Source organism: Nerophis ophidion, unplaced genomic scaffold (assembly GCF_033978795.1).
Source record: "Nerophis ophidion isolate RoL-2023_Sa unplaced genomic scaffold, RoL_Noph_v1.0 HiC_scaffold_106, whole genome shotgun sequence".
Lineage (NCBI taxonomy): Eukaryota > Metazoa > Chordata > Actinopteri > Syngnathiformes > Syngnathidae > Nerophis > Nerophis ophidion.
In genome coordinates, this window is record NW_026907028.1 from 189552 (window position 1) to 214169 (window position 24618).

Below are 24618 nucleotides of genomic sequence, written 5' to 3' on the forward strand. Positions count from 1 at the left end.
TTATACAAAATTATTCGCTTTTAAAATGTGTGACTGTATGTGTAACATTGTTGTTTGTGTAACACTATTTTAATATGCTTCTACATTTATAGATTAGATATTTTGTATTAGTGTTTTTTTTAGTCAAGTACCTGCATTAATATGCAACATTGTGTACTTTTATTAAAAATTGAACAGAACAATTTGACTGAAAAGGTGAGAGTAAACAGTACAAGACATATTTTACATACATTAAAAAATGTAAGTGTATATATATTCATCATACAATATTATACTTATTCATAATAGTGTTTTTTATAGGTGTTTGAAATATTGAGGTTTGACATATTTTTATTTGTAATTGTTAATAATCCCATAGATTATCACCTTTATATGATATACATATGTACTGGTTCACATCTGAAACATCTTCTGGACCACTTCAGGAAGCATATTATTATTTACTTTATACATCATCTGAACAGTTGTCTTTTATACAATTTTAAAATGTGTGACTTTATGAATTATTTGTTGGGTCTCTATGGTCAATTTTATTAATTATCTTTATTACTCTCTTTTGTAATATGATGATTGTGTTGTGATTGTTTTAAATGTATGTCCCCAGACCTTTATGCAATAAAAAGTGAGAGAAAATGTCTGAATTGTTTGTGGAAGGATGGTTTTGTTTTTACTTACATTTGTGGATAAAATCAAACATTCTATTATTGTCTCTTAAACATTTTGTACATTTTTTTTCTTTTTTAACATCCCGAAAACATTATTAATTTCAGTAAACAAGTTTGGAGTGTCAGGCAAAAGCCGATATTGTACATCATCAGCTGAGATTTCCTTTGCATACATTCTTATAATAAACAGTTCATTTTGTTTTGCTATCACAGAAAGAACAAATGTTGTCTTCAATGGCAAAACCTCTTAAAAATTATTTTAAGTGGTGAATTCCGTTTTTTTTTTTGTTTTTTTTATGAACTCCTTTGCCTTTGGAAGAATGAAAACTGTACAGTTATTTGTATTTTTGTTTGTTTTTTAGTTCTAGAGAAAATACAGCAAATAAGAAATATTAAATAATTGTCTAATTTCAGAGTTTCAAATCTGTAATATTGTGTCCATCCACCAAAAGCCCGGAACATTTAGAAAAGAGCTCTGAAAAACATTACATGCTGTATTTAGAATATTTTGAACCTTTATATTTGTTTTTAAATATGTTTGTCTATTTACAGGTCGTACTTACTGAAATCTTGAAATATTATAATACTTTTATCACTCAATAAGTGCATCAGCAACCAAATGCCTTTTTCAAACCACTTGGGTTGCCAGCACCTAGACTTTGAAATAAGGGACATCTCGCGGGTGGTTGGAACATTTTTGGTGTCCCTTACAAAACTTGGATATCCCCAATTTCAGTCCGGGCCTGAAAAAATGCTTAGAAAATGCTTTAAAAATGCAATATCTGTGCCAGTGCAGTTTGCAGAGGAAGTCCTCCCAGAAAGAATCATGAATGGGTATTTAAGCTTCTACTTTAGAGCTTACGTGCCACCCCTAGTACCTTGTTTTAAGTGCCAACGCTATGGGCACATAGCTAGTGTGTGTCATGCTAAGATGAGATGTGGACGGTGTGGAGGAGAGCATGAATATGGACAATGTGGAGAAAATGAACAGGTCAAGTGCTGTAATTGTGGCGGGAATCACACAGCAGCGTATGGGGGCTGCATCATAAGGAAACAGGAAACAGGAGTACAGCAAATCAGAGTTGAAATAAATATAACATACGGAGAGGCAGTTAAAATAAGAAATCAAAAAAGTGCAGAACAGGACAGAAGTGAGAATATTTCAAGAAATAAAAAACAAGAGGCAGCAAATACAGGAATCTCCATGGACAAACTAGTTGTATTCCTGGCTTACGTAATAAACTGTACAGAACAGGCTAGAAACAAGACTGAGAAGATCAAAATAATTGTCAAAGCAGCAGCAAAGTTTTTAAATGTAAAAGAACTATCCTGGGAACAGGTGCAAGGTGAGCTACAGAGAGGAGACGAGACCGAGTCATGTGACCACAATCCAACGCCATGTTCATTGTTCAGTGGAATGCCAGAAGTTTGATAGCAAACGGACAGGAATTAAAGGGATATATTAACAATATGAAAAATAAACCACATATAATATGTATTCAAGAAACATGGCTGAAGCCAAAATTAAACTTTATAATAAAAGGATATATAACGATACGTAAAGATAGGAATGATGGGCAAGGAGGAGGATGTGCCATATTTATTAAGGAAGATATGCATTATTCAATATTAAAAGTGAAACAAGAACTAGAGATAGTAGGAGTAGAAGTATGGAATAATAAAGAAAGATACAAAGTACTAAATTTCTATAATCCATGCAAGAAATGAGAAATTCACCAACTAGAAACAATAATGGAGCACTGGAGTGGCAATATTATTTGGTGTGGTGACTTTAATGCACATAGCACAATGTGGGGTGAAAGGGATGACTGGAATGGGGAAACATTGGAAGCACTTTTGGAGGAAAAAGAAGTGGTGTGTGTGAATGATGGGTGGGGAACAAGGTTAGATGTCGTCACGGGTAAAGAAACAGCAATAGATTTAACACTAGTGTCACAAGGGTCAGCAGGAAAGGTGGAGTGGGAAGTAAATAAATACAGCACAATGGGAAGTGATCACTATCCAATCTTCATTCACATAAACATAAATCATAGGACAGAAAGCACTAGGATAGAAGGAAGATGGAAGTATAATCATGGTGACTGGGGGAAATTTAGGGAAATTACCGACATAACTTTAAAGGAAGTAGATATAAATCAAGATATTGAACAATTAAATACAGATATTACGGGGTGCATAATAGAAGCAGCCGAACAGAGCATACCAAGGAATAGTATAGGGAGAAGAAGGAAGATAGTGCCGTGGTGGACACAAGAGTGCACAGATGCAATACAAGAACGGAATAGAGCATTTAGAATATTGAGAAGAACACATCATTTCCAAGACATGATCCAATATAAAAGGCATCAAGCTAGAGTAAGGTATGTTATTAAAAAAACAAGAAAACACCATTGGAGAACTTTTTGTGAAACACTAAATAGAACTACTCCTTTAAGCCAGGTGTGGGGAATGATCAAGAGAATGTCAGGGGTCAGAAAAGAACATAAAAATCATGTGATGAAAGATGGAACGCGGAGTGTGGGAGGAAATAAAGAAAAAGCAGAACTTTTAGCAAAAACCTTTGTTAAAGTGCACAGTAATGATCATTTGAGAAATGTAGAAAAACAAAAGAGAGAAGAAACAATTAGTTTAAATATTGAGGATATGAAGGAAGACAACGATAATAGTTTTACCAACACTATGAATATGACATTTTCTTTGGATGAAATGGTTCCAATTTTAAAAAAAGTTAAAAATACGACGCCAGGGAAAGACCTGGTGAGTTATCAAATGATCAAAAATGTAGGTAGCATCGGCAAAGAAGTGGTCTTGAAATTATATAATAGGATATATGAAGAAGGAAAATGAGCAGCTGAGTGGAAAACAGCTGTAATAATTCCAATATGCAAGCCAGGGAAAGATCCGGAAGAGGCAGGAAATTATAGGCCGATAGCATTGACCTCAAATTTGGGCAAAGTAATGGAAAAAATGATTAATGAAAGATTAATATATTATTTAGAGTCAAAAGAAATGATAAAAAACTACCAAAGTGGTTTTCGCAAAGCAAGTGTTACGGTTCAGACCCCTGCCAGCGCCGCTCGTCCATCTGTGCGCCACTCGGGTCACGCGCACGGGCGCACACATCCAGGAAGGAGCCGCGCGCGTCCCCGCCCTGCAGCAGCTGCCAGCTGCAATCAGTCACCTGCAAACTTCACACCTGATGGTAATGACGGAGCTGCCTTTATAGACCTGGACAACCTGCCATCACTGGCCGGATTATAGCCATCTGTACCTGAGTAAGCATCCTGTGTCTGGCTTCCATCCCGCGTACTCGCGCTTCCCCTGCGACTTCCGTGTTTCTGTTGTCTGATGCTCTTGTTGTCTTCCTGGATCCCCTGTTGTTCCCCTTGCCTCCCGGACTGCCTTTTGGATTCTCGACCTCCCGCTTGGACACGTTTTCCCACGGACTTCCGCGTTACTTCACTCTCGTCAACATTTTGGTAAGACATCCTCCAGCTAATCTACACACATAGTCTTACACCATACACACTTGAGTTTTGGTCGGACTTCATTTCCTTGGTTTATTCATTAGCAGTATTAGTATTGTTATTATTAGTAGTAGTAGTACAGATGTATGTATATATTTACTATATATAATAAATCTTTGGACAGACTGCCACCTGGTGTTCGTTTGCCGTCACCTCCCCTTTAGTCAAACATAACACCAAGAAGCACAAATGACCCAGCAGTGCAGCTGGAAGAGGAAATTAGAAAAGGACAAATAAAGAAAGTATAATTGCGGTATTTTTGGACATAGAGAAAGCGTATGATATGTTGTGGAAACAGGGGTTGCTGATGAAACTAAATAAGATTGGGATTAGAGGAAGAATGTACAGATGGATAAAAGACTTTTTAACAAGTAGAACATTATTAGTAAAAATAGAGAATGAATATAGCAGAGAATACAAAGTGGAAAATGGGACCCCACAAGGGAGTATAATAAGTCCACTACTATTTTCCATCATGATAAATGAAGTTTTTAGTGAAGTGGAAGGGTTAGTGGAGGTGGCATTGTTTGTGATGATGGAGTGATGTGGAAGAGAGGTAGAAATACACATCATATAGAAAAGAAGATTCAAAAAGCGGTAAATAATGTTCAAGACTGGGGAACGGCTTGGGGTTTAAGATTCTCTGTTGGAAAGACAAAAGTCATACATTTTACGAAGAGGAAAGTACAAAACAAGCTCCAAATAAAACTCTATGGAGAAAACATAGAAGAGGTACAAGTATTTAAATATTTAGGAATGTGGTTTGATAAAAATATGAACTGGTCAACCCACATCAGCAAGATAGTGGAGAAAAGTAAAAAGGTGTTAAATATAATGAGGGCTTTGAGGGGTAAAGATTGGGGGGCTGATAGGTTGACATTGAAAACAATATATATCACTTTAATTCCATCTGTTATCGACTACGGATGCATTATTTATCAATCTGCTTCAAAAACTCTACTTGGGAAAATAGACCGGATCCAGTCGCAGGCGTTAAGATTATGTTGTGGAGCTACTAAATCTACTCCAGTGGCAGCATTACAAGTAGAAATGAATGAAAAACCTTTGGACATGAGGAGAGATCAACTCTCAGCGGTTTATTGGGCAAACTTAAAAGGATCCAAGCAAGGACATCCAACCCGTCAAGTGCTAATAAACTGCCAAGAAAAAGGGAAGAATAAAATAAATAGTTTTGGGTGGATAATAGGAGATATATGTAACAAAGCACAAATTGACAATATTAAAGTGAGCCCTACAGTACCAATTCCTGCAATACCACCGTGGATGTATGACAACCCAAAGGTAAACATGCAGTTACTGAAGAATAGACATTTAAATAGTTACCAAATAGAACAACGGATTGAGGGAATGTTTTTTGATAACATCATGATATTCACAGATGCATCAAAAACTATAAATAGTAAAGTAGGAGCTGCTGCAGTTATCCCACAGAGAAATATAGTGTTGAATAAAAGAATCAGTGATAAACTATCTGTTTTTACGGGGGAATTGGTAGCAATTTATATGGCAGTTAACTGGATAGAGGAAAACAAAGCAAGGAAAGTAGTCGTGTGCTCGGACTCCAGCAGTGCATTGACGAGCATAAAAAACATAACATCAGAAACAAGACAAGATATAGTTTATGAAATAGTTCAGGCAATCTACAGGATAAATAAAGCGAGAGGTGTGGTAACATTTCTCTGGGTTCCTGCTCATGTAGGAGTTGTGGGGAATGAGTTAGCTGATAGATACGCAAAACAAGCAAGCACTAAAACAGAAGTAAACATGGAGATGAAGCACAGTAAAGAAGAAGTGAAGAGCATCATTAAGATAGAACACAATAAAAAGTGGCAGGATAATTGGAATAAGGAAACAAAAGGTAGAGAGTTTTACAAAATCCAGAGGAAAGTAGGTGTAATGAGAGGAGGGGGTAGAAATAGGAAGGAAGAAGACATTATTACTAGAATGAGATTAGGACATACATATCTAAATAGTTTACTAAAATTGATTGGAAACATAATACAGGACTGTGTGATTCTTGCCATCAGATAAAAAATAATGACCATGTTTTAATACAATGTAAGAAATACAATAGAGAAAGTGATCAATACTGGAAAGTAGGCTGGCGAAAGAAAATATTAGGTTAGCAGTGGGAGATATATTAGGATTTAATTCAGAACACATAGGATATAAAGCAATATAAACATATTTAAAAAAACACTGGGTTAAATAAAAGAAAATAAAGTAGGGATCCATCTCGGTCCACACTCCATTACAGTAGGTGGCGCTAATGCACACCACAAGGTTGCTTGCCAACCGCCATAAAAACATAAGAAAAAGGAGTGATGGGATCAGCAGTTATTTTGACTATACTGAATAACTAGAATCATTTCCTGAGATTGATTCGTTCAAAAAATTCGATCACTGAATCACTTCTGCAGCAGCAGTTCTGTGTGCAGGTCGGCGAATCAGGAGTCAGTCAGTAACAGCTTCCCCAGCGGCAGATCTCGGTGTGTGTCAGTTGGCGAACGACACAAGCCCTCGGCGCCCAATGAACGACACAAGCCCTCGGCGCCCAATGAACGACACAAGCCCTCGGCGCCCAATGAACGACACAAGCCCTCGGCGCCCAATGAACGACACAAGCCCTCGGCGCCCAATGAACGACACAAGCCCTCGGCGCCCAATGAACGACACAAGCCCTCGGCACCCAATGAACGACACAAGCCCTCAGCACCCAATGAACGACACAAGCCCTCGGCGCCCAATGAAGGACACAAGCCCTCGGCGCCCAATGAAGGACACAAGCCCTCGGCGCCCAATGAAGGACACAAGCCCTCGGCGCCCAATGAAGGACACAAGCCCTCGGCGCCCAAAGAAGGACACAAGCCCTCGGCGCCCAATGAAGGACACAAGCCCTCGGCGCCCAATGAAGGACACAAGCCCTCGGCGCCCAATGAACGACACAAGCCCTCGGCGCCCAATGAAGGACACAAGCCCTCGGCGCCCAATGAACGACACAAGCCCTCGGCGCCCAATGAACGACACAAGCCCTCGGCGCCCAATGAACGACACAAGCCCTCGGCGCCCAATGAACGACACAAGCCCTCGGCGCCCAATGAACGACACAAGCCCTCGGCGCCCAATGAACGACACAAGCCCTCGGCACCCAATGAACGACACAAGCCCTCAGCACCCAATGAACGACACAAGCCCTCGGCGCCCAATGAAGGACACAAGCCCTCGGCGCCCAATGAAGGACACAAGCCCTCGGCGCCCAATGAAGGACACAAGCCCTCGGCGCCCAATGAAGGACACAAGCCCTCGGCGCCCAATGAAGGACACAAGCCCTCGGCGCCCAATGAAGGACACAAGCCCTCGGCGCCCAATGAACGACACAAGCCCTCGGCGCCCAATGAAGGACACAAGCCCTCGGCGCCCAATGAAGGACACAAGCCCTCGGCGCCCAATGAAGGACACAAGCCCTCGGCGCCCAATGAAGGACACAAGCCCTCGGCGCCCAATGAAGGACACAAGCCCTCGGCGCCCAATGAAGGACACAAGCCCTCGGCGCCCAATGAAGGACACAAGCCCTCGGCGCCCAAAGAAGGACACAAGCCCTCGGCGCCCAATGAAGGACACAAGCCCTCGGCGCCCAATGAAGGACACAAGCCCTCGGCGCCCAATGAAGGACACAAGCCCTCGGCGCCCAATGAAGGACACAAGCCCTCGGCGCCCAATGAAGGACACAAGCCCTCGGCGCCCAATGAAGGACACAAGCCCTCGGCGCCCAATGAAGGACACAAGCCCTCGGCGCCCAATGAAGGACACAAGCCCTCGGCGCCCAATGAAGGACACAAGCCCTCGGCGCCCAATGAACGACACAAGCCCTCGGCGCCCAATGAACGACACAAGCCCTCGGCGCCCAATGAACGACACAAGCCCTCGGCGCCCAATGAAGGACACAAGCCCTCGGCGCCCAATGAAGGACACAAGCCCTCGGCGCCCAATGAAGGACACAAGCCCTCGGCGCCCAATGAACGACACAAGCCCTCGGCGCCCAATGAACGACACAAGCCCTCGGCACCCAATGAACGACACAAGCCCTCGGCGCCCAATGAAGGACACAAGCCCTCGGCACCCAATGAACGACACAAGCCCTCGGCGCCCAATGAACGACACAAGCCCTCGGCACCCAATGAACGACACAAGCCCTCGGCGCCCAATGAAGGACACAAGCCCTCGGCGCCCAATGAAGGACACAAGCCCTCGGCGCCCAATGAAGGACACAAGCCCTCGGCACCCAATGAACGACACAAGCCCTCGGCGCCCAATGAAGGACACAAGCCCTCGGCGCCCAATGAAGGACACAAGCCCTCGGCACCCAATGAACGACACAAGCCCTCGGCACCCAATGAACGACACGCACAGTGACTGAACGAGAGCCTCAATGTGACGTCATCCTCCGCGACACAGTCAGTTCTGTGTCAGTAGGTCCGCGAATCCTGATTCTGAATAAGTGAGTGCAGCGTGAACGTGAGTCACGTCTTCAGCGACAACCAGTCAGTTCTTGGAGGTCCGTGAAGCGAGCCTGAATCACTCAGCTACGGTTCTGTGGGCCAGAGGGCGACAAACGTGAATCGCTCTCTGCAAAAGCAAATATTAAATTAAGAAACCCTTAACAAATGCCAACATAAAAACTAAATGTTATGTAGCCTAAGTTTAAAAATATAACAAAGAAGATGTAAACTTGAATATGCAAACAAAAAAAAAAATACCTTCAAAATAAAACAAATAAATTTAGAGGCAGAAATGCCAACATGAAAACTAAATGTTCTGTAGCCTACGTTTTAAAAATATAACAAAGAAAATATCAGCTTAAATGTGCAAACAAAAATAAAATAAAAGGCCACCTTAAATAAAACAAAACAAATATTAAACCAAGTGCCCGAAATGCCAACATAAAAACAAAAAATTCTGTAGCTTACATTGAAAAATATAAAAATGGAAATATTGCCTTCCGCCCGATTGTAGCTGAGATAGGCGCCAGCGCCCCCCGCGACCCCGAACGGGAATAAGCGGTAGAAATGGATGGATGGATGGATATCAACTTAAATATGCAATAAAAATGTTATGTGTTGAGATAATGGAAACGGGGCGCGTGTGTGTGTTCATTTTCACGTGGCTTGAGTCAACATTAGCCGTTAGCTTGGAGAATGAATGGAGAAGGGAGGTCAATGGCATGAAACATATCTTGGAGAATGAATGGAGAAGGGATGCCAATGGCATGAAACATATCTTGGAGAATGAATGGAGAAAGGATGCCAATGGCATGAAACATATCTTGGAGAATGAATGGAGAAGGGATGTCAATGGCATGAAACATATCTTGGAGAATGAATGGAGAAGGGATGCCAATGGCATGAAACATATCTTGGAGAATGAATGGAGAAGGGATGCCAATGGCATGAAACATATCTTGGAGAATGAATGGAGAAGGGAGGTCAATGGCATGAAACATATCTTGGAGAATGAATGGAGAAGGGATGCCAATGGCATGAAACATATCTTGGAGAATGAATGGAGAAGGGATGCCAATGGCATGAAACATATCTTGGAGAATGAATGGAGAAGGGAGGTCAATGGCATGAAACATATCTTGGAGAATGAATGGAGAAGGGATGCCAATGGCATGAAACATATCTTGGAGAATGAATGGAGAAGGGATGCCAATGGCATGAAACATATCTTGGAGAATGAATGGAGAAGGGATGCCAATGGCATGAAACATAGCTTGGAGAATGAATGGAGAAGGGAGGTCAATGGCATGAAACATATCTTGGAGAATGAATGGAGAAGGGATGCCAATGGCATGAAACATATCTTGGAGAATGAATGGAGAAGGGATGCCAATGGCATGAAACATATCTTGGAGAATGAATGGAGAAGGGAGGTCAATGGCATGAAACATATTCCCGCGACGGGAGGACAATCACTCGCGGCATTTGGGCAAGCAGAGCAGAGAGCGAGAGAGTTGTCGTTCACTGAGTGATTCATGTCGTTAATCCGCGGTGAACGAATCGTTCGCGCAATCCCTCCCCCGCCCACATGACGAGTAGCAGGCTGCGTCGTTCGCCGACGTCGAGGGTTCAGCAAGTCACAGAATGCGGAAGTTCCACTCATACCGGCACGGTTGCGGCGAAGCTCAACTGAACTGAGAAAAGAACGAATCAGTTCATGAAGGGATTCGGTTCAGTACGTTCACTCAAAAGATTCGTTCGTTTGAACGAATCGTTCGTGAACGACACAACACTAGAAGGCGGCCGACAAGAGCAATTCGAAGGAGAAAGACGTGAGCCATACGCTAATAAGTCAGTCTTACTATTTGTTATCCAGTTTGAAATATTTTCGTCGTATAAAATACATATTTGATTCTTGATTTAAGGATAAAGTGGTCTCGATGCGCTAGAAGCACTGTGCCGCTTCTCCTGCTATCTTTGCTTGTTAGTTAGCTTAGCTCGCTAGTTAGCTTAGCTTGTTAGCTGCTAACAGAAGACACAGAAGTTATCAACACATCGCTAAGTAGAGATCAAGTGTGAGAGTAAAGTGTTGTGATTGTGTGAAAATGTCTACATTACAAATGTTGAGAGCGTTGGTGGATCAGCGACTAACTGCTGCTGTTGAAGAAATATTTGTAGTGTTAGAAAGAACGATAGCAGAATACCAGGCGGAACTTTCTAGAACAAAAGAGGAAAACTATCAACTACTGGACGCTGTTTTCAAGAAACATCAAGTTGTGTCACACAGAACAGGTTTGTTTACTTATTACTCTTACATCTTTACTAACTTTATATTTGATTAATAACAGGAAAAATACATTTGGAATATATAATATAATCACGATGAGCAGTGGAACTGTGTCTTCTTCCATCACACCTTCAACCATCCTCCATTGCAGCAAATACATTACATTTCCTACAGGTATTATTATCACTGAAGGACTGTAGAACATGCCTAAACATGTTACACACAAAGGATGGACAAGCTAATAGTTAAGCTAGCCACTAAAGTAGCTTGAAACAAGAATAAATACGTGCTTAGTCATTTTTCCCGTTCAAAATGAATTGGCTGTTTTTCAAACTTCCACCATTTCCACTTTTTTCAAGTGACTCAAATCATTCCATCTTCTACATGTTTCACTAAACCTTGACATTCAAACTATCATTTTTCCAAGTAAAAATTTTTTCGAAGAATGCCCAAAATTCCCTTTTTTTCAAACCCTTTTTTCACCCTTTTTTGTGTCGACCACATTTTTCAACCCACTTCAACCGTTCCACCAGCAAATCATTCCTCTTAATGATGACAAAACACAAAGTTGTTTTTTTCTCTGGAAAAATTCTTGGTTTTCCCAAAAATCCGGGAATTCCATAATACTATTTCTCAACAGAAAATGTTACTACTTCAACATTTCTCGACTGATTTGAAAAATTCCAACACCAACCATTCACTCCTTCAGAACATTCACAAATTTTAGCATTTTCTACAAACCCCGTTTCCATATGAGTTGTTAAATTGTGTTAGATGTGAATATAAACGGAATACAATGACTTGCAAATCCTTTTCAACCCATATTCAGTTAAATGCACTACAAAGACAAGATATTTGATGTTCAAACTCATAAACTTTTTTTTTTTTTAAATAATAATTAACTTAGAATTTCATGGCTGCAACACGTGCTAAAGTAGTTGGGAAAGGGCATGTTCACCACTGTGTTACAAACCCCAATTCCATATGAGTTGGGAAATTGCACATCCATCCATTTTCTACCGCTTATTCCCTTTTTGGGGTCGCGGGGGGCGCTAGCGCCTATCTCAGCTACAATCGGGCGGAAAGCAGGTTATACCCTGGACAAGTCGCCACCTCATCGCAGGGCCGACACAGACAGACAGACAACATTCACACTCACATTCACACACTAGGGACCATTTAGTGTTGCCAATCAACCTATCCCCAGGTGCATGTCTTTGGAAGTGGGAGGGGCCTATCCCCAGGTGCATGTCTTTGGAAGTGGGAGGAAGCCGGAGTACCCGGAGGGAACCCACGCATTCACGGGGAGAACATGCATACTCCACACAGAAATATCTCGAGCCTGGGATTGAACCCAGGACTGCAGGACCTTCGTACTGTGAGGCAGACGCACTAACCCCTCTTCCACCGTGACGCCGTTGGGAAATTGTGTTAGATGTAAATATAAACAGAATACAATGACTTGCAAATCCTTTTCAACCCATATTCAGTTGAATGCACTACAAAGACAAGATGTTTGATGTTCAAAATCATAAACTTGATATTTATAGATCCAGATACAAATGTTTTCTCCCACATCGGTAATAAATAGTTTTTATTATCCAGATGAACAATATAATGAAATAGAATAATATAGTGTAAAGAGAATACAATGATTTGCTAATTATTTTCAACTTAAATTCAATTGAATAGACTGCAAAGACAACATATTTCATGTTCACAGTGAGAAACTTATTTTTTTTTTGCAAATAATAATTAACTTAGAATTTCATGGCTGCAACACATGCCAAAGTAATTGGGAAAGGGCATGTTCACCACTGTGTTTCATCACATTTTCTTTTAACAACACTCAATAAACGTTTGGGAACTGAGGAAACTAATTGTTGAAACTTTGAAAGTGGAATTCTTTCCCATTCTTGTTTTATGTAGACCTTCAGTCATTCAACAGTCCGGGGTCTCCGCTGTCGTATTTTACGCTTCATAATGTGTCACACATTTTCCATGGAAGACAGGTCTGGACTGCAGGCGGGCCAGGAAAGTACCCGCACTCTTTTACTACGAAGCCACGCTGTTGTAACACGTGGCTTGGCATTGTCTTGCTGAAATAAGCAGGGGCGTCCATGATAACGTTGCTTGGATGACAACATATGTTGCCCCAAAACCTGTATGGACCATTCAGCTGCTTTTGATGATTTTATGCACCGTAGATGGTAAAATCCCTGAATTCCTTGCAATAGCTCGTTGAGAAATGTTGTCCTGAAACTGTTCGACATTTTGCTTACAAATTGGTGACCCTCACCCCATCATTGTTTGTGAATTACTTAGCATTTCACAAAAGCTGCTTTTATACCCAATCATGGCACCCACCTGTTCCAAATTAGCCTGCACACCTGTGGGATGTTCCAGATAAGTGTTTGATGAGCATTCCTCAACTTTGTAAGTATTTATTGCCACCTTTCCCAACTCCTTGGTCACGTGTTGCTGGCATCAAATTCTAAAGTTAACGATTATTTGCAAAAAAAAGTTTATCAGTTTGAACATCAAATATGTTGTCTTTGTCGCACATTCAACTGATTATGGGTTGAAAATGTATTCCGTTTATATTTACATCCAACACAATTTCCCAACTCATATGGAAACGGGGTTTGTAAAAGAATTCCGCTTTTCCCAAAATTCCCAAATTTTCCTGAAATTCTCATTGAAAATAATGGTACATTTTTCAAAGTTCCACAACCTCAACATGTTTCATCGGATTCACTCCTTGCCAACCTCAAACTGTTCAGCCTATTTGGTAATCACGGGCTTTCCCTTGACCAATTCCAAAAATTCCCAGAATTACACGTTTTCCGTGACATTTTTCCCCATTCAAAATGAATGAGCCATTTTTCAAAATGCCACCATTTCCACATTTTTACACCGATTCAAACATATTCCACTAATTCTGGAAATTGAAATTACAACATTTTTTAACCCACTTCCACAGTTCCACCGTCAAATCATTCCTTTCCATCAGGACAGAAAACAAATTTGTTTTTTGAATTGAAAAAAATCCTGGTGTTCCCAAAATTCACGGAATTCCATAAAACCATTTCTCAATTAAGTATGTTACGACTTCAACATTTCTCAACTGATTTGAATAATTCCAACACCAACCATTTCAACTCATTCAGAACATTCACATTTTATAGCATTTCCAAAAAAATTCCCGCTTTACCTGAAAATCCAAAAATTCCATGAAATTCCCATTGAAAGGAATAAAATGAAAGTTCCACAACTCCCACATTTTTCATCTGATTCAAAGCGTTCCAACTTCAAAATATTCAGTGTGTTCAGGAATTGTGTGCTCCCTTTCAACACTTATTGAAAGAAATTCCCGGATTTTCTGGAATTCCCCGTTTTAGGGACATTTTCCCCATTCAAAATTAATTATCCATTTTTCAATTTTCCACAATTCCCACATGTTTCAAACCATTCCACCTTCAACACAATAAATTCATCCTGGAAATTCAAACAACCAGTTTTCCACATTCAACAAATTTCCAGGAATTCTCATATTTTTCTAACCTTATTTCCAACCTTCTCTAGTGCAATGACTCCTTTCACATTGTTCAACCCATTTCAACCGTTCCACTGTCAAAACATTCCTCTGAGTCAGGACAAAAAAAGCATGTTGGTTTAAGAACTTAAAAAAAATCCCGGTTTTCCCAAAATTCAAACTCTACAAAATCAAATCGTTCCAACATTCAAACTATTCTTACATTCATACTACATTCTGTCAACCTTTCAGTTCAACTTCAGCATTGGAGCATTCACACACAATTCTTTCAGGAATTGCTTCATCTACTTATTAGTATTATTTTAATTTAATGTAGCTTACCACATTGAAAGCGTGGACTGTATGAATGGTGCCTTTCCAGTTCTCACACTAATGCAATTTCAGTGTCTAGAAACGCACTAAATTAATATTTTTTTACAATTATTATTAATAATAATAATAATGATGGATTACATTTATATCGCGCTTTTCTATTGTTAGATACTCAAAGCGCTCACAGAGAAGTGGGAACCCATCATTCATTCACACAAGGGGGTGGTAAGCTACATCTGTAGCCACAGCTGCCCTGGGGTAGACTGACGGAAGCGTGGCTGCCAGTTTGCGCCTACGGCCCCTCTGACCACCACCTCCAATCATTCATTCATCATTCATTCATCGGTGTGAGTGGCACCGGGGGCAAGGGTGAAGTGTCTTGCCCAAGGACACGACGGCAGCGATTTGGATGTCAATAGGTGGGAAGCGAATCTGCAACCCTCAGGTTTCTGGCACGGCCGCTCTACCCACTACACCATGCCGCCCCGTAATAAGGTAATCAAGTTATATTTTGAAGGAGTAGTCAGTAATATGATTACTTCTTCCCAGTTTAACTGTGGCGTCACTATCTAAATGAAAGCAAAACAGATGTCATTGTTTTTGGCCACCATGTTGATTGTGCTCAAGTGGTTTTTAGAGCAGACATGTCTCTAAAGATGAATGTGAAAATGACAGTAATTATTGTCCACCAGCAGGGGGAGCTCATCACTAGTACTACTGCGTGGAGGCTGGCATGTGGTACATTATTTCCTGTGTGTGTATGACTTATTCAGAGGGACAACAGCACACTAGTATGGATTGCAGGAATTAATTTGAGGATGTTTTTATATGAATAAGGTGGATTGGATGTTAGCCTGGGAAGGCATTCCCCTGGAGGTCTTCTTCATGTGTCAGCTGGAAGTACTCTGACTGCTGTGAGGGGAAACTGATGAGATTGTGAGATCATATGTTGGTGCAGGGCAATGTCTCATGTGACTGAGCAAAGCTGGACTTTTCTCAAGAATGTTTGTTTTCTCCTGTTTCACAGACCTAAAAGAAGCGCATCTTCCCAATGAGCAGGAGGAGGAACCACAGTCCCCTAACATACTTGAGGAAGAAGAGGTACCACACTCCCAACACATTAAAGAAGGAGGAGAGGAACCACAGCCCCCCCACATTAAAGAGGAAGACGAGACGCCACAGACCCATAATGTTAAACTGACCCTTCACATTAAGAAGGGAGAGGAGGACCCACTGACCCTCTACTTTAAAGTGGAAGAGGAGGACCAAGAGGCGCCGCACATTAGAGAGGAAGAGGAGGAAGAGGGCATCAGTCAGCCTAAATGGTTGGAGGAGTTCCCAGTGACTGGTGTCCCTGTGAAGAGTGAAGATGATGAGGTGAAAGGTGAAAGTGAGGAGAGGGGAGGGGGGGAGCCTCCAAGCAGCAGCTCAACACAACACATGACAACAGAAGCTGATGGAGACCACTGTGGAGGATCACAAGCAGACAAGCTCTTAGCTCCACTATCAGATAGTGAGGACACAACGTCACACTCTCCTGACACTGATGATGAAGACTCTAAAGATGATAAGACATGTCACACTGACAACACTCGCTTCACATCTTCTCACTGTCACAAAACTTTTAAATACCATTGTCGTCTGAAAGTACACATGAGAACACACACTGGAGAAAAAACTTTTATCTGTTCACTCTGTGGTAAAGGTTTTGCACAAAGTTCAAGTTTGGTAAAACACATGAGAACACACACTGGAGAAAAACCTTTCTCTTGTTCAATCTGTGGTAAAGGTTTTACACAAAGTCAACATTTGAAATCACACATGAGAACACACACTGGTGAAAAACCTTTTTCCTGTTCAACCTGTGGTAAAGGTTTTACAGAAAGTCAGAGTTTGAAAAGACACATGAGAACACACACTGGTGAAAAACCTTTTTCCTGTTCAATCTGTGGTAAATGTTTTACACAAAGTCTATATTTGAAAGTACACAAGAGAACACACACTGGTGAAAAATCACATTCCTGTTGAATATGCAACAGAAGCTTTTGTGACCGATCAGACCTTGTAAGACACACGAGAAGACACCCAGGAGAGAAAGTGTTGAGTTGCAGTGTGTGTGGTGAAAGATTGTCTTCTAAGTACCAGTGTAAGAAACACAAGTGTGCTGGTGAGAACAGCAGCAGCAAATGAAACTGCAGGATTTGAAATAAACTGTCCAGACTTTCATTTTGACTTTCTAACAACATCAGCACATATAACATGTGTGACATTGTTGTTTGTCTAACAATCTGTTTAATATGCTTCTATATTTATACACTCTTTTTTTTTCAGTCCATTACATGCATTAATATGCAACATTGTGTACTTTTATTAAAATTGAAACAAACTAATTTGAAAAGGTGAGAGTAAACAGTAAAATACCTTTTAAATACAATAAACATTTTATGTGTGTATATATATTCATCAGACAATTTTACACTTATTTTATTCTGTTTTAGATAGATTAGATAGTACTTTATTTATTCCTTCAGGAGAGTTCCTTCAGGAAAATAAACATTTTCCGTACAATCCCATTCAAGATCATACAAACATTACAGGGAGACAGAACAGGATCGCTGACGGGTCTGCCGGCTTCCAGCGCCCCTTACAAAAAAGGTGAGATACAGGTAAACAAGGGGGGAATGGGAGAAAAAAATAGAAGATTAAAATAAAATAACAAAAAATTCTATCTAAGACTGGGCCCTGGAGAGGGTGTCCAGACTGAGGCCAAGGGAAAAAAAAAAAAAACTCATAGCCATGGTACACATCCCTCTCACATGTGTGTAAGAGGGAAACATCAAAGAACACAAAGGACATGAAAGACATTAAAGCAGCGGATACAACCAGACACTTGTACATACAGCTATGAATAAAAAGTAAAGGAAACATATACACTGTGGTGGCCTCTGTGGTGTTCCACGCCATCGTCTGCTGGGGTGAAGGGAGCATGGCCAGAGACGGGAGCAGACCCAACAAAGCAACCAAGAGAGCCGCCAACCAACTCTCGGCCAATGTCCAGTCCGCATGGATGAGTGAGGATGTGTGCAAGGAGACTGAGGTGTCCGACACCGGCTCACCCAGCCAAGACACTATAAAGCGTGTCCGTCCCGGCACTCAGAGCTAGCTCCGCAGTCCTGTCTCTTCATCCGCATCTCCTCCTGTCCCTCCAAACTGACTCCGGTGTGGCAGAGACCCAGCAGCTGGTCTCTATGGCCAAAAGGCTCCCGGGAGGCAGATCCAGAAGTCCACAAAAAAAGCACCGCAAAGGTCACGAAAGTGACACTCCTTGTCACACAGTCCCAAAGGGTCCCGGACCAAAAGGCAAAAAAATATAATAAGACATGAAAAGAAGAGAGAAACACAAAAGGATGACACAAGAGCACAGAGATCCTGCCAACAGCAGCCACTACAGCAGCGCCATCTTGGGAAAAAAAATATTGAAGTGTTGCATATTTGTATTTGTAATTGTTAATAATCCCATAGATTATCACCTTTATATGATATACATATGTACTGGTTCACATCTGAAACATCTTCTGGACCACTTCAGGAAGCATATTATTATTTACTTTATACATCATTTGAACAGTTGTCTTTTATACAATTTTAAAATGTGTGACTTTATGAATCATTTGTTGGGTCTCTATAATCCATTTTATTCATTATCTTTTTTACTCTCTTTTGTAATATGATGATTGTGTTGTGATTGTTTTATATGTATGTCCCCAGACCTTTATGCAATGTGAAAGTGAAAGAAAATGACTAAATTGTCTGTGGAAGGATGGTTTTGTTTTTAGAAATTACATTTTGGATTTTAAAAAAAATCCCATTTTTGTGTTTTAAACATTTGTTACTTTTTCAGTTGTTTTTTTTTAACATCCCAAAAACAATATCAATATCAATCAAATTTCGGAGTGTAAGGCAAAATCCAATAATGAACATTTACTTTGCATACATTCATAAAATAAACTGTTTATTTTGTTTCCCTATCACAGAACGAACAGGTATTGTCTTCAATTGCAAAACAACATCCTAAAAAATATTTTAAGTGGTCTATTCCGTTTTTTTTCTTAAATGAACTCTTTTGCTTTTGGAAGAATGGAAACTTTCAAGTTATGATTTTTTTTTGTTCCACAGAAAATACAGTAAATAAGAAAAAGTAAAGAAGTAAAAACGATGATATGCTGTAATTAGAATCATTTGAAGGAAAGCCTTTCCAAAGGGGCGCACTTCCGTATGTGCGGCGACAGGTGCTTGAGGCGGAACAATTGTTCTACAATCCTATCAGCAATGAAAGGCAGTTTTGTTTCCTTCAGGCCGAGTGTATGCCTTCCATCAATGTTCACTGTGCTCCCCATAAGCTGTGGCTTGCTATTGAGAAGAAGTCAATAGTGCATATTCTACCTGTTTTGCTGGCTGTGTAACTATATAAGATCATAGAAAACACAATCTGAATAAAAAAAATCATTTTAGAGGTTTAACTTGTGTAGTGTTTGAGTTTTAATGCATGTAATCTTCATTCTGTTTGTGTAAAAGTTCAACATTTAGGATGATTTTGAAGATTTTCAACATCTTGCCATCTCCAGGTATTGCATACATTACAATGATTTGTGTGTCTCATGAAAAACAATATTTTTTGATGATGATCATGTTCCACGGATTCCACTCCAGTGTTGAGTTTTGGGGACTGAAAAAAAGAATAAAATTGTGTCATTTAAAATCATCTGCCGAGTAATATAACTGTTAATTGGTACTGTTTAGTAAACAAATAACTGTCAATTGATATAACCTATTAGTAGATAATCCATGACACTTAGAACATTTGTGATGACAGGATAACAATGATGTAATGTACCTTTCATGATTATTTGTACACAACATTATTGTAGAATGTAACAATATGTTTCAACAATGTTTATTTCAACTACAGTCCATGTCAGGTTTTAACATACCTGCTAAAGTAAAGTAAAGTTAAAGTACCAATGACTGTCACACACACACTAGGTGTGGTGAAATGTGTCCTCTGCATTTGACCCATCACTCTTGATCACCCCCTGGGAGGTGAGGAGAGCAGTGGGCAGCAGCGGTGCCGCGCCCGGGAATCATTTTTGGTGATTTAACCCCCAATTCCAACCCTTAATGCTGAGTGCCAAGCAGGGAGGTAACGGGTCCCATTTTTATAGTCTTTGGTATGACTTGGCCGGGGTTTGAACTCACGACCTACCCATCTCAGGGCGAACACTCTAACCTCTAGGCCACTGAGTAGCCACACTGTTGTAACACGTGCTGAATGTGGCTTGGTATTGTCTTGCCAAAATAAGCAGGGGCGTCCATGAAAAAGACGGCGCTTAAATGGCAGTATATGTTCTGAAACCTGTATGTACCGTTCAATATTAATGGTGCCTTCACAGATGTGTAAGTTACCCAAGTCTTTGGCACTAATGCACCCCCATACCTTCACAGATGCTGGCTTTTCAACTTTGCTTCGATAACAGTCTGGATGGTTCGCTTCCCTTTTGGTCCGCATGACACGATGTTGAATATTTGCGAAAAAAATTTGAAATGTGGACTTATCACACCACAGAACACTTTTCCACTCTGCATCAGTCCATCTTAGATGATCTCAGGCCCAGAGAAGCCGGTGGCATTTCTGGATGTTGTTGATAAATGGCTTTCGCTTTGCATAATAGAGCTTTAACTTGCACTTACAGATGTAGCGACAAACTGTGTTTAGTGACAGTGGTTTTCTGAAGTGTTCCTGAGCCCATGTGGTGATATCCTTTAGAGATTGATGTCGGTTTTTGATACAGTGCCGTCTGAGGGATCGAAGGTCACGGTCATTCAATGTTGGTTTCCGGCCATGCCGCTTACGTGGAGTGATTTCTCCAGATTCTCTGAATCTTTTGATGATATTATGGAGCGTAGATGTTGAAATCCCTAAATTTCTTGCAATTGCACTTTGAGAAAGGTTGTTCTTAAACTGTTTGACTGTTTGCTCACGCAGTTGTGGACAAAGGGGTGTACCTCGCCCCATCCTTTCTTGTGAAAGACTGAGCATTTTTTGGGAAGCTGTTTTTATACCCAATCATGGCACCCACCTGTTCCCAATTAGCTTGCACACCTGTGGGATGTTCCAAATAAGTGTTTGATAGACAGAGAGACAGACAGACAGACATACAGATAGATAGATAGATAGATAGATAGATAGATAGATAGATAGATAGATAGATAGATAGAGAGATAGATAGATAGATAGATAGATAGATAGATAGATAGATATATAGATAGATAGATAGATAGATAGATAGATAGATAGATAGATAGATAGATTGATGGATAGATAGATAGTACTTTATTTATTCCCTCAGGAGAGTTCCTTCAGGAAAATAAAAAATTTTCAGCACAATCCCATTCAAGATCAGACAAACATTACAGGGAGATAGAACAGGATCACTGACGGGTCTGCCGACTTCCGGCACCCTTTATAAAAAAGTGGGGGGGGGGAAATGGGAGAAAAAAATTAAAGATTAAAATAAAATAAAATGAAATAAAATAAAAAAATGGGTCTAAGCCTGGGCCTCTGGAGAGGGGGTCCAGACTGAGGCCAAAGGGGAAAAAAACAACTCATAGCCATAGCACACACAGTACACATCCCTCTTACATGTGGAGGGAAACATCAAACATCAAAGAACACAAAGGACATGAAAGAATATTAAAGCAGCGGAGCTGATGCAACCAGACACTTCTACATACACACATGAATAAAAAGTAATGTGATGAGCATTCCTCAACTTTATCAGTATTTATTGCCACCTTTCCCAACGTCTTTATCATGTGTTGCTGGCATCAAATTCTAAAGTTAATGATTATTTGCAAAAAAATAAAGTTTATCAGTTTGAACATCAAATATGTTGTCTTTGTAGCATATTCAACTGAATATGGCTTGAAAATGATTTTCAAATCATTGTATTCTGTTTATATTTACATCTAACACAATTTCCCAACTCATATGGAAACTGGGTTTGTAAACATGAGCGTTAAATGTTAAAACTAAATCTAAATCTTAAATCTAAACCTACATCTTAAAACTAAATTATCTAAATGTTAGTGCTAAATTTTCAATCTAAGTCTAAATGTAAATCTAAATCTTAAATGTACATCTCTATCTAAATGAGAGCGCTTCATGTTAAATCTAAACATAAATCTTAAATCTGAATTTAAATCCATTCATCCATCCAAGGCGGGGTACACCCTGGACAAGTCGCTACCTCATCACAGCTGAATCTAAATCTGAGCGCTAAATGTTAAAACTAATCTCTAACCACTAGGCCTACTACATTTTGGTTTCCGTCAGCCATGTTGGGTCGAGATCATCGTCATTCTACATCCTGTACACAAATTCAAAATGACATTTTTCATACTCGGCACATTTTCTAACATAATCTTGTTAATATGCTCAATAAGGTTCTATTCAAATGTAATACAAGTAATACGTAAGACTTTATTTGCACACTTAAGGAGATAAGTTTTCAGGTGAAAAAGATGCCACCTCACAAAAAAGATTAATTGTTTAACTATTTATTTTCCATGCATTAATTTAGATCCAGAACACACATTGTTATATATCTTATTATATTATAATCATTACTATAATTGAATGTAAGTTTGTGTAAAATATTTTCACAACAAAGTGTGAATACATGTTGTAAAGTGTGGGGTTGAGTTATATTGATATAATACAATTAGGTATGGAAAATGCATTTTGTTTACTTGCCAACTATTGAAATTATATTTAATATACATATTTGTATAATGTCATGTAATAAAACTTAAACATTATTTATGTTAATATAAGAGTTTAATTGCTAGCCAGTTCTACTTCTGAGTATTTATTTTATTTTGTTATTGAACAATTAAACATACATAAACAATGTTTAGACACATTAAGGTACTTTCAATACAATATGAGTCAATGTTTTTTCAATATTTTACTCAGCAATATAAAAAAACATCACATTAAATCCAATCCTCTTACAAACAAAACCCACTAAAGAAAGTAAAAGTAAATATGAGAGACCATTCCAATAAGATTAAAATAAAATGTATATAATTAAATGATAAACTTGTGCTTAAATGCGCTTTTTTTTAAAACGACTTAATATATTCCAATATAATAATGTGTTTTTCTATTTTGTACAAATCTTCCAAGACTGAATGAATAAATTGAAATCATTAACACAATTTGAGGGTTTGGATTTCACTTTAAGAAAGAGACTTTTGTTCATGAGAGCAAATGTTTCACACTTTTTAAAAATGTATATAAATTCACGACACGATCGATCCACGCATGCGTGAATTTACGTCACTTCCTGTACTTTTTACAAAGGAGCTCCTTGGACGTCACGTTCTGTGATATTTCAATGTTTTATTAATGTTTTGTATGAAATAGATTATCCAGGAGTAAAATTGAACAATAATAAAAACACGTGGAAGGGTAAATTTAAATAAATCAGGCAGTAATATCGCTACAATTTCTAGCACCTTTCACTCTTGTCATTGCAATGAATGTCGCACGGGGGCGCCACTGAACCCCAACATTAAAGCTTTGTTTGATATACTTTGAATTTATTTTTAAAAAACAAGACACTCGTTTATATCACATTGTTATTCAAATAAATATTACGTAAAAGAAAAGCATGGTAACAGTGACAGCAGGCAATATCTTATATAGAGCTACCTCTTCATCCGCTCGGCTGTGACGTCATTCCCAGTTTCCGGGGTAAACGGAAGACAGCAGAACAGGAGGAGAAGGAGAAAGAAGTGTGCAGGACGCTAATAAGTCAGTCTTATTATTTGTTATCCAGTTTGAAATATACATCTGTGATTCATTATTTAAGGATAAAGTGGTCTGGATGCGCTAGAAGCACTGTGCCGCTTCTCGTGCTATCTTTGCTTGTTAGTTAGCTTAGCTCGCTAGTTAGCTTAGCTTGTTAGCTGCTAACAAAGAGACGAGGACGTTATCAACACATCGCTAAGTAGAGATCAAGTGTGAGAGTAAAGTGTTGTGATTGTGTGAAAATGTGCGAAAGAAGGATAGCAAAGTATGAGGAGGAACTTTGTCTTACAAAAGAGGAGAAGGAGCGACAACATCAACTACTGGACGCTGTTTTCAAGAAACCTCAAGTTGTGTTACACAGAACAGGTTTGTTGACTTCTTACTGTCACATCTTTACTAACTTTATATTTCATTATTAACACTATGCTTAATATATTGTGTATAAGAAGTTGTGTTGTCTTGTGAGGATGATGCATTCCGTCTGCTACTTGCAACGTGGTCTTGCAACCACGTGGTTGTCTGTGTTCTGTGGAATGTAACTACTAAAGATGAGTTACATATCCCAGTCCATTTGTACTACAAACTGTCTGTGGTGGAACAAGTCAGAGTTGGGCTGTGGACGAGCCCCATGACATGGCCCCTAAACCCAAATAATAAAGGTAACTCTACCATCATTTTATAACACACAATCATCTCTGGGCTTACTACAAACAATCTCTAACCAGGTTTTAAAAAGTTTGTCCGCCATTTTTGCTTAAATTTGCATTTCCCGACATTTACTTATTTTCTCACGTTCACCACAGCATCAGCCCTTTCACAGGATGTAGAGAAATGATCAAAGGGGATCTGATTTTT

General features: G+C 39.7%; 1 protein-coding gene across 9 annotated transcripts in view; it reads left to right on the forward strand.

The window, feature by feature from the left end:
- The window catches only part of LOC133547439 (zinc finger protein 37-like), a 190846-nt gene extending 173698 nt beyond the window's left edge, over positions 1–17148 (forward strand). Inside the window, exons 1-5 of one of the 9 annotated variants that reach the window (XR_009805487.1) lie at positions 10355–11025; positions 15057–15383; positions 15581–15642; positions 15726–15824; positions 15916–17148. Coding sequence is in view for 2 of the 9 variants with exons in the window: in XM_061893122.1 (XP_061749106.1) it covers positions 10839–11025; positions 15916–16916 (1188 nt within the window). In the remaining 7 variants the exon portion in view is untranslated. Of the gene's footprint in view, positions 1–10354; positions 11026–15056; positions 15384–15580; positions 15825–15915 lie in introns of those variants that run through there. The other 8 variants (XR_009805488.1, XR_009805485.1, XR_009805490.1 and 5 more) reach the window with 8 other exon arrangements.
- The last annotated feature ends 7470 nt before the right edge of the window (positions 17149–24618 follow it).